This window comes from Cebus imitator, unplaced genomic scaffold (genome assembly GCF_001604975.1).
Source record: "Cebus imitator isolate Cc_AM_T3 unplaced genomic scaffold, Cebus_imitator-1.0 Scaffold556, whole genome shotgun sequence".
Classification (NCBI taxonomy): domain Eukaryota; kingdom Metazoa; phylum Chordata; class Mammalia; order Primates; family Cebidae; genus Cebus; species Cebus imitator.
The window spans coordinates 918,481-928,839 of NW_016107871.1; the positions used below are offsets into that span (position 1 = coordinate 918,481).

The following is a 10,359-nucleotide window of genomic DNA, read 5'->3' on the forward strand; positions in this document are numbered from 1 at the left end:
AATAGAGAATGTTTGGGAAGAGCCGTATGGACATGGGTTCTCCTAGAATGATTGCATTTAATTTCTTTAAATAGGAGCAAGACTTTTACACTGTGGAACTGGAAAGAGGAGCCAAGGGATTTGGCTTTAGCCTTCGAGGGGGCCGAGAGTATAATATGGACCTCTACGTTCTGCGCTTAGCAGAGGATGGTCCTGCAGAGAGGTGTGGAAAGATGAGGGTGAGTGGGGAGAGGAGTCTGGGGTAGGTGCAAATAAACCATCTGCAGTGACTTCTTGTCATATATGGTTACAATGTTCATGTTCATAAGAATTACATTTTCTACAGCTTTCATGATTCTCTAAATGCATGACTCCTACTCTACCAAATATTTCTCCCTAAAGCATGATTAATTATAACTGCTAAAGTTAGGTGAACACTTTCAACTCTTTGGGGCTGAATAAGGGATTTAAATTACTTACAAACATGTTAAAGTAGATACTTTCCAGAGCCCACTTCTATAGTTCTTGTGATCAGTCTCATGGGGCAGGCACAGCACTTTGGCAGGAATGCTGGGGTACTCTGGGATGCTTAGAAAACAGGAAAACCATGTGGCCCTATAGATTCTGGACAGTGAGGTCTACTTATCCTCTAGCTGGTTACCATTGGTCTTACATTGGCTCAGAGAGAGCAAGTCTGCTCTCTGCCTTAGCAAAAAGCCAGGTGTCTGCAGCATGAATATTCAGAGTTGCTCTGTAGTACTTAAAGCTACAAATTTTAAATACATAAATGCCAAAAGTCCACTCTGTTTTGCTAATATCTGTTACTGTAGATGAATGTGCTGTTCTCCTGGGCAGATTAGATGATTAAGAAAACATAAATCATCTACTCATAGACAGATAACATAGATTGGGACTTACCCATGGAGAGCCATTTACAACAAATTAAAAGAAATCAAGACAGTCAGGCCAGTAAAGGAAAAAAGTGAATGCAGTTGGGCCTGAGCAGAAAAAGGGAAAAACTGATTAAGGGTGAGGATCATAACACTTGCTCTTAAGCCACCAGCTTGATGTTTAAGTTTCTTCAGAGTGAATTTTTTAACATTTTTGTAAAATTGAGAATGTAGAGCATGAATGTGTTTTAAGAAAATTAAACAGTGAAAAATGGTATGTAGTAAAAATGCAGTGTCCGGGGTCAAACAGCATGCCAGTTTCTCTCATATCCTTTTCTTTTGTATGTGCATACATAAGAGAAGATACATGGTGGTACACATTTCTTTTGTTTGAATTTCAGACATAAGGAATTTATTTTCCCTTATCTTTTAATCACTTTAAAAAGTTTCTGATCAAATGAGATATTATTATCATGCTATTTTATATAATGGTGTATAGTTTACATGATAGGCTCACATGATTACCTGATTTGATCCCAGCAGCTTGGTGGGCGTGGGTGGTGTTATCAGCCTCCTACAAGTAAGAAAGCAGACTCAAGGAAGTTAAAGTACTGTGAGCAAATCAGTTACCAAATGATAGGATTCAAATTAAAGGCTATAGACTTGAAACCTCTGTAGAATATAAACTCTATCTGAGTGGGGATCTGCCCTGTCTTATTTATTCTTTTATTTCCAGTGCCTAGAATAGTGACTCAGAAAAAGTGAATGTTGCATTTAATGTATCAGTCAGGATTATGGTCTCATCTGAAGTCTCGCCTGGGGAAGGGTTGGTTTGTAAGCCCACTGACATGGTTGTTACCAGGATTCAGTGCCTTATAGGGCAATCCCTCATTTCATTATCTGGGACTCCAGAGCACAGCTCATAACATGCATCAGAGCAAACAAGTGAGAGAAGGAAAGAGGGCGAGTAAGGCAGATGACAAAATAGTTTTATGACTGATAAACTGATATNGGCATCTAGCTTCCCCTACAGTGAGTGATTGAAGAGAAAGACATGCTTTTTAGGATGTAGTCCCTGAAGTCATAAACCATGTTTTCCATCACATTCTGTTTGTTAGAAGCAAGTCATTTGGTCCAGCTCACATTCAAAGGTTGGGGGAGATTGCACAGGTTGTGAATGCAAGCAGGCAGAGATCATGGGAGCCTTCCTAAAAGCTGTCTACCCCAAAACATGCCCTTACTGCTTCTTTTTCCGTTATCACGTAATTCGGCATACATGTAGTTTTCTAATATTCTTGTCTTTCCTTTTTTAGAATGTAATCTCCATGAAGGCAGAGATTTCTGTTAGTTTTTGTCACTGCCACATCCAAAGCAATAGATGTTCTGCCACATGCTTAATAAACATTCAGCAAATCCGTACATGAATTTTAAATCTCACTTAGTTTTCTTTTGCTCCGGCAGATTGGTGATGAAATTTTAGAGATCAATGGTGAGACCACCAAAAACATGAAGCATTCTCGAGCTATAGAACTGATTAAGAATGGTGGCCGCAGAGTTCGTCTGTTTCTGAAGCGGGGAGACGGCTCAGTACCAGAATATGGTGGGTCAAACTATGAAAACATTCCTTCCTTCCCTGGCATGACTCCATGAATTTGTCTCCAGAACGGCAGCAGGAAAGTCTTTTTTGTTTCCCTTCTTCACCAGTGTCTTACCAGCCTCTCGCACCATGTGATTATTTGCCTCGCTTGTTCTGAAATCTCTACACATTTCATCCTTTTGCTTGCTTACATGGACTGGGGCATGGCCTAAGACAAGATCTTTATAGCCCCCTTTCTGATAATCAGAGAGAACATTTTGTCTAGTCCAACCAAGAGCGAAGGAATGTTTGTTTGAACTGTGCCAAACTGTTCCTCAGATCCAGTTGTTAGCACAAAATGACTATATACTCCTTTTAAGAAGCAGGAAAGCAGGTTTCCTGAGTGATATGTTGAGGCACAATTATTTTTTCCTTTTTGGTTACTTGGTGTCTTTATCTAAGAGGCATGAAATTTTGAGAGATTTGGGGGCTTTGCTTACCTCTGTTATGCTTTGTATAAAACACTTCTCCATCCCCCCAACGGGTCTGTTACCCCAAATCAGACCATCTGAGCCCACTACCAACAAACAAACAAAAACTGTTAATATATTAGCCATAATGTTTTTAAATGATAAAGGATGAAACAGATTCCCAGTGCTCATCATGAGGGAAACATGTGACTATACCTTTCCTATGAGGAAAGCCAGGTTATACATAAAGTTCCTTTGTCATATCTTTAGACTTGATTTGAGTAGACAGCAACGATCTTTACATAGCTTAGTGTTCTGATGGCAAAATATTGTATATGATAATTATGTCCTATTTATTTGAGATTTGTGTTTAAAAAAAAAAAAAAAAAAAAAAAAAAAGAGCTATGCCCTAGATGTAGGGCTTTTTTTCCCAACCAAAGGTCTACAAAAGTTTCTATAGAAACTGTGATTGAATAGTCCCCATATACGTTGGTCCCCTTTATTAGGGATTTATCTATTATCACTCTCTTTTCTGAAAGTCATTCTGCACAATTCCCAGTTGCATTTTGGACTTGATGAGATGTTTAATTCAGATGCAGCTCAAGGAGAAGGATAGCTCCTTGGAGGGGCAGCCTTCCCAGGTGTTGGACATTTGTACAGGTGCAAAATACGAGGGGTCCGAGGTATAGGGGGAGGGTGGGTATCAGATGAGGCCCCTATAGACAAGGCCAACCACAGGGGCAGCATTTTGACAACATTTAGATGCCGTGGCTGTGCACTGTACTAAACTGACCGTTAGGTGTATTGATACCACTGAAACTGTGTAACATTGTCTCCCTTTTCTGTCTTCCCTATGCTTCTGTTGGATGTGATATTTCATTTGAGAGTCATCGTCAGTAACCTGTGTACCTTCTCAAAACCTCTGTCTGTTGCACTGAGGATGAAAATCCAACACTAACAAATGTTCTTTGGGCTAAAAATAAAGATCATTTAAATACACGGTTTTCCAAGGGTTGAACCTGCCAGGGTTGTGCTACTATAATGTCTCCATGCGTCATTTGGACTAAATCTCTCTAATTCCATTGATTAGAGTCACAAATGGGTTATAATATGTTAAGTTCCAATATTTTTCTGACTTGATTGGAACCTGCTTCTCTGTGAGGCTATTTTTGTAATGAGTTTTTTGTACTTAATTTAAACTGCCGCGGTCTTTGGCGGGGGAGGGAAGGGATTTTGTTCTTTTGTTGTTTATTGTTAATGCTCTCCTATGCCAGCCTGTCATTGTTCCAGTTGTTTGAAAAAAAAAAAAAAAAAACAGACAAAAAACAAAAACAAAGAAAACAAAGAAAAAAAAGGATGCATTCATTGTCCGGGTTCTCGAGTCACCTGATGGCTGTCTAAAAATGTCACTGTTCGATTGCGGTCTCTGCAGCCTTATTTGAGTGTTGCCTTAGACTGTCTGACTGGACAAATAAACTCTCTTTGCCCTATGTTAACAAATGCAGATTTTTTTTTCTTTCCTCTGTGTTATAGGGAATCTAAATGTTCAACTTTTTCTCTTTCTCTCTTTCTCTTTCTCTGTGACTGTTCTTGGTGCTGGGCCCTCCCTTCCACAGCGATGATACCTCCTAATATCGCTGCATGTATGAGAAATGAAAAGCTCGGGGAGGCTTGCTTCTACCTTATGGGCCATAATCAAACTACGGTTTGTAGCTCAATCAATACTAGGTGTTTCTGTGCTGTGGCCTAATTTCCTCATTGCTTCTGCTTAGCTCTGTTTTGATATGTTTGGCAATTCATTCTGAGCACCCTGCGTTCTTTGAATTGTAAGTACACTGCTGACCCTGTTGAAGTGTTGCCCCCTCTTGTCTTAAAAGTAGGCATAAGAATCCATTGGTGATCCAAGTACCTTCCTGTATTCAAATCTTCAAATGACCTCTGTTAAAAAACCTGTTTTTTGTTCATTCTTGTAGCCAACCCATCATTTAGAAAGAATGAACCTTGTATCATGGAGCCCAATATCACAGGGCTTTGCTAGATGGGAAGGTGAGATTTCCTGCTTGGTCAGGTATCTCTTTGCAAACTACAGTCCATGGGCCCAATCCTGTCCATAGCCTGTTTTTGCAAGTAAAGTTTTAATGGCACATAGCCACACCCATTATTTTTGTGTTGCCTGTGTTTTTATGCCACAGTGGCAGAGTTGAATAGCTGTAATAGAGATGGCATGGCCCAAAACACTCAAATTATTTACTGTTGCCCTTTAGAAAAAGTTGGCTGACCCCTGCTTTTTGCTTTTCTCTTGCTTTTGTTAAAAGCCCACTCTAGGTTTTGGGAAGTTGTTCATGAAACAGATTAATTGCTAAATACTGACCTTGTTGCCTCATGAAAGATCCTTCAAGAGCCCCACTGAGCCCTTAGTCTCTGACTATCACATGAGTCTGCCCTCCACACTGCTGCACCTTGTTTCAGGCGCTTTGCTTGGAATACTGTCATGTGGACAACTTCTTGGGTTTAGTTGCAACAAAGCATCCCAGCCTTGAAAAGAGCTCTTCTCAATTCAGGACACTGCCTAAAACATTTGCACTGTCATTTCGAATAATGAATAATGATAAATAGGGGCCATTATGGGCTGCCCTGCTTTTAAATCTGTGGAAACCTTGATGTTATAGGAAGCATCCCAGTGACTCCAAGCTCTTACATGTCATTATGACTACATCCCATATCATAAAGAAAAAGTGCCTCTAAACTGAAAATTTTATCTGACTCCCATCCAATCTCAAATGTGTACCTAACAGCCTCTCTTCCCCCTCCCATTTATCTACCAGAAAACACATTTTAAAAACAGTTCCTTATTTTTTAATGTACACAAAAGTAGAGAAAGTAGTTGAATAATACAAATAGAACAGTTTAATGGGCCCTTGCAAACTATCCCATTTGCCTGCTAATCTGGATTGTTTTTTTAAATAGAAGTAGACTTTTGCATAAGGTAAAATGCATAAATCCTGAGTATACAGTGCAGTAGATTTTTTACTTCTATGTATGCCCATTTAATCTCCACCCAGATAAGATATAGATGATTCCCACCCTCCTCCAGAAAGCTTCCCAGGTGCCCCTCCAGATCAGTACCCTAAAATATTTAAAGCAAGTGTTCTTTAAAGCAAAGAATATTTTTTTTGGGGGGGTGGGAGAGGGAGGGGTGGACGCGGGGGAGAAGGGCTGGGAGGTGGGAAAGGAAGAACAAGGGATAGCTACAGAGAGGAAATGTTGATGCCTCTAGACAGACTATTTGGATTGTGCCTTTAAAAGACTCAAATTATGACTGATTTTTGTCTGTTCTATGCCTCGGGTATGCAGAACAGTCAGCCAGCTCGACGCTGAAAGCCACAAGTACTAGTTTTCAACCCTAACTACATGCAGTTGTCCTAAAATTAACAAGATTCAGTTGGCTTTGAGTCTGACTGCTTTAACAGTTGTTTGCTTGTTGTGACTAATGAAGTCTCGAATGTGGGTGGGAGCGGGGACAGGCGCCGAGGGACCTTCCTACCCAACTGTTGCTCTCTCTATTTTCCTGGCAGACCCCAGCAGCGACCGCCACGGCCCCGCCACCGGTCCACAAGGTGTTCCGGAAGTGAGGGCCGGGCCCGACCGCCGGCAGCATCCGTCATTGGAGTCCAGTTACCTACCCGATCTTCACAAATCATCACTACATGGGGAAAAGCGGGAACACGCGAGGGATCCGAAAGGCAGCAGGGAGTATAGCAGACAACCCAATGAACACCACACCTGGAATGGGACTTCGAGGAAACCCGACAGCGGGGCATGCCGACCCAAGGACCGGGCGCCGGAGGGACTGAGGGACGCGCAGGCCGAGCGCGCGGCGGCCGCCAACGGCCCCAAGAGGCGGTCCCCGGAGAAGCGGAGGGAGGGCACCCGCAGCGCCGACAACACTTTGGAGAGGAGGGAGAAGCACGACAAGAGACGAGAGGTCTCTCCCGAGCGGAGGCGAGAGCGGTCACCCACCCGCAGGAGAGACGGCTCGCCCAGCCGGCGGAGACGGTCTCTGGAGAGACTCCTGGAGCAGAGGAGGTCCCCCGAGCGCAGGAGAGGAGGCTCGCCCGAGCGGAGGGCCAAGTCCACCGACCGGAGGCGCGCGCGCTCCCCCGAGCGCAGGAGAGAGCGGTCCCTGGACAAAAGGAACAGAGAGGACAGAGCCAGCCACCGAGAAAGGGAAGAGGTGAATCTGAAACAGGATGCTGGCAGAAGTTCCAGACATCCCCCGGAGCAGAGAAGGCGACCTTACAAAGAATGTAGCACCGACCTCAGTATCTGAGACGCTGAGTCACATTCCAACCTTTACCGTGTCAAAGGTTCTAAGAGGAAGGTCACAAACCTGAAATTATTTAGTTTCTTATCTAATGAAGCATCTGACACCTGATGATCCTATGAATAACAACAAACATTTTATGCATTTGAAATCTTATAAGAAAAAAATATATGAAAAGTATTGTGCCTGATGTATCATATTAAAGAAAGTATTTTTAAATGCATACTTTTTTGGAAATTATTTGCCAAATGCTGGCCCAAAGGGATATAAATTTTGTTGCTACGTAACCTGTAGAATCGTCAAGAATCGTTCCCATTTTTGGGCAATCTTTTTCTCTCCTGGTTAAATGGGGCTGTTGATCATTTTCTCTAAGTAAGGGAATTTATTGATTAAGTTTAATTAATTTGATATGGAGTGTTATGTAGTGATGTAGTGCTATACTGTAGTCAGGAGTTTTTCTTAAAAGCAGAGAGCAAAAAGGCAAAGTTTTATTTGTAAAAGCTGAGGACCCTTTGGGATGGATTAAGTTTGCTGATGATCCTAAAATTAAGCAAACTGTATGACAAGACTACTATTGCAAATGAAGGATATTTATAGCTGAACTGTGCAGCACAAAGTTTTATATTGTGAGTTATAGTTGGTTCAGAAAACAGTTTGTACTCTCCCTGGCCCAGGAAGGCACAGAGACAAAAATGTCGGCTACCTTTACCTAATACAGCCCAAGCACAGTCAGGTTCATGATCATCTCCAATATCTAATAAAATCTCATTTAAGGCAATGCCATCACAGCTTTGCTCAGTTACTGCAAGAAACAGACAACAAGCATCTTCCATGTTGTCTCATTGGAAGCTGAATAGTAGATGGAATGGGGACAGCATGCCTGGTGTGAGGATAAGATCTCCAATTTGGAAAGCATGGCCCCTGTTTTTAGTATAAGCCCATGGTTGCCCTTTGCCAAATTGGGGAAGAGGGAATGAGCCTTGGTGGAAGGAACCTCTCTGTTGATATTTAAAGAATTGAGGGCTGTGGATATTCATTCTTAGAAATGCCAATTTCACCTTGAAACCATAGTCCAAGTCTCTAGGTTGGTGGAAGGGAAAGAAAGGAAGTGGTCCCAGTGGTTCTAGATCTGGTTGGGAAACTTCTGCCTCATGACTCTGTCCTTTGAGTCTTTGGACAGCAGCACAAAACATAATGATTTTTCTTTTTGAACAGACCCATTCTTTTTGATACCACAGGAGTTGTGGTTGGGTCGGCCATAGCCCCGGGATGTGGTTTAAGTGGATTACTGCCTAGCTGAGCCAAAATGTTTGCTTGTACCTGTTGGACCACTACAGCAAACCTGCTTACAGTGCATTGTGTATTTCTGTAGTACTTTTGCATTTTCCATACAGACAGAAAACTTTGCAAGTCAATCACTGTTGTTCCCATGGTACTGTAAGAAAAAAAAGGAAAAAGAAAAAAAAAAGAAAACCAGCCAATCATTGTGTGTACAGAGCTAAAAATTGTAATTAATAGAGCCTGTTGGGAAAAAAAAAAAAAGAAAACAACTGTTGCCTTTTTTTCTTGTATAAAAGAGAATTTATGACAAAAATTTAGCTGTGAGGAATGTGATATGTGTTTATATTTCTGAATATGGAACAAATTGATTCATGGGGATATATTTTAATGTAAACTAAATCAGGTATGTAAAGTTGTTTTAAAATGGGAGACTATATAAGCAATTCTCTAAAGCTTTAGTTGGTTTGAATTATCATCATTTCCTCCATGGTGAGCCTGCTTGTGAATTATTAAGCACTTGTTTGCATTCTCTGTTTTTCACTCATTTATTTCTTGCAGTGTGCTATGGACTTAATGCTCTTTCTGTATTGATGAAAAGCAGTATGTGGGCCAATCTTTTTATAAAACACTATGCATATATAAATATTACATTGTTCATAGCTTTATTTGACTTATGGGTTTATACATAACATTAGAATGAGTAGCTATAGTTGTGTGGACATTTGAAAAGAAGTTCCTTTCCTGGAACAGACACAATACACATTCTATAGCTAAAAAGGAGGGAAAAGTCTGTGAATGCTATTTTTATTATTAAAGTTTTCCATACAAAGCATACATTGAGCTGTAGTAAGGCTGAGGAAGAGTACAACTGAATAATGATGTTCTTTTCCATCAAATTCCTGAGAGTCAACTTGGAGATTTTATTCCCAAGACTCTACTGCTAGGATTCTTCTCACTAGTTCTAACAAAATCTGTGATGTTAAATGACTTATACTCTCAATTGTGGTCCAGAGTTTTAAATAAATGAAATCAAGGTGGATTTGGAGAGTATATCCTGAAGTTAACATCTCGATGTCCTTCTTGTTGTAAGATGATATTTGACATTTTTAAATCTATGTGCTACCCACCTGGGCTTGTCTCAATCTGTGGACTTTTTGGTGTGGCAGTTTCACCTGAATTCCACACATCATATTTGTTTGGAAATATTGTACTGTATAGGGACTATGCATTAAGCAGAAAGAGTTTTCGTTGAACTACTGTAACCTTAAATTGGAAACTGATTCTTGTGAACCTACTTTCCTTAATCCCGCTCCTCTACTTAATGTAAATGTCTTGATGAGAGATGATGGATGACTATTTTGTATGATGAAATCAAATGATTTAGGCATTTATCTCCCTCCATTACACAGTTGATGCCTGAAAGAATGTTGGGGGGGAGGACTCAACACCCTAATTGTATTTTTTAAGTTTCTTTTGTGAAAGATTTTTTAATGCATTTTTACTGTAAAAATACATGGAAATGTATGCATTCCACAACCACTATTGCTTCTGCATTGATATCTTCCTTGTCTCTATGTTGTCTCAAATGTATCAGGGTCAAGTAATCAACTGAGGGCCCCTGACTCTAACTCAACAAAATGCCATTGTGCTGAAAGAGCGGGACTCATGCTGTTGCAGTAGCATAGTGCCTTGCTACTCAAAGTGTGGTCTGTGGACCAGCTGCCTCATCATCACTGAGGAGCTTGTTAGAAATGCAGACTCTCAGTCCTATTCCAGACCTACTGAGTCAGAATGTGCATTTAATAAGATCCTCAGCTATGTCATATGCATATGAAAGTT

At 40.9% G+C, this 10,359-nt stretch overlaps 1 protein-coding gene across 24 annotated transcripts in view; it reads left to right on the forward strand.

The window, feature by feature from the left end:
- Positions 1 to 10,060, forward strand: part of MAGI1 (membrane associated guanylate kinase, WW and PDZ domain containing 1) — a 678,927-nt gene extending 668,867 nt beyond the window's left edge. For 16 of the 24 annotated variants that reach the window (XM_037733929.1, XM_037733931.1, XM_037733932.1 and 13 more), the window contains 3 exons: positions 75 to 218; positions 2,331 to 2,469; positions 6,491 to 10,060. In XM_037733929.1, the coding sequence (XP_037589857.1) occupies positions 75 to 218; positions 2,331 to 2,469; positions 6,491 to 7,245 (1,038 nt within the window). In that variant the 3' untranslated portion in view covers positions 7,246 to 10,060. Of the gene's footprint in view, positions 1 to 74; positions 219 to 2,330; positions 4,229 to 4,531; positions 4,621 to 6,490 lie in introns of those variants that run through there. The other 8 variants (XM_037733938.1, XM_037733939.1, XM_017515748.2 and 5 more) reach the window with 3 other exon arrangements.
- Positions 10,061 to 10,359: the final 299 nt, after the last annotated feature.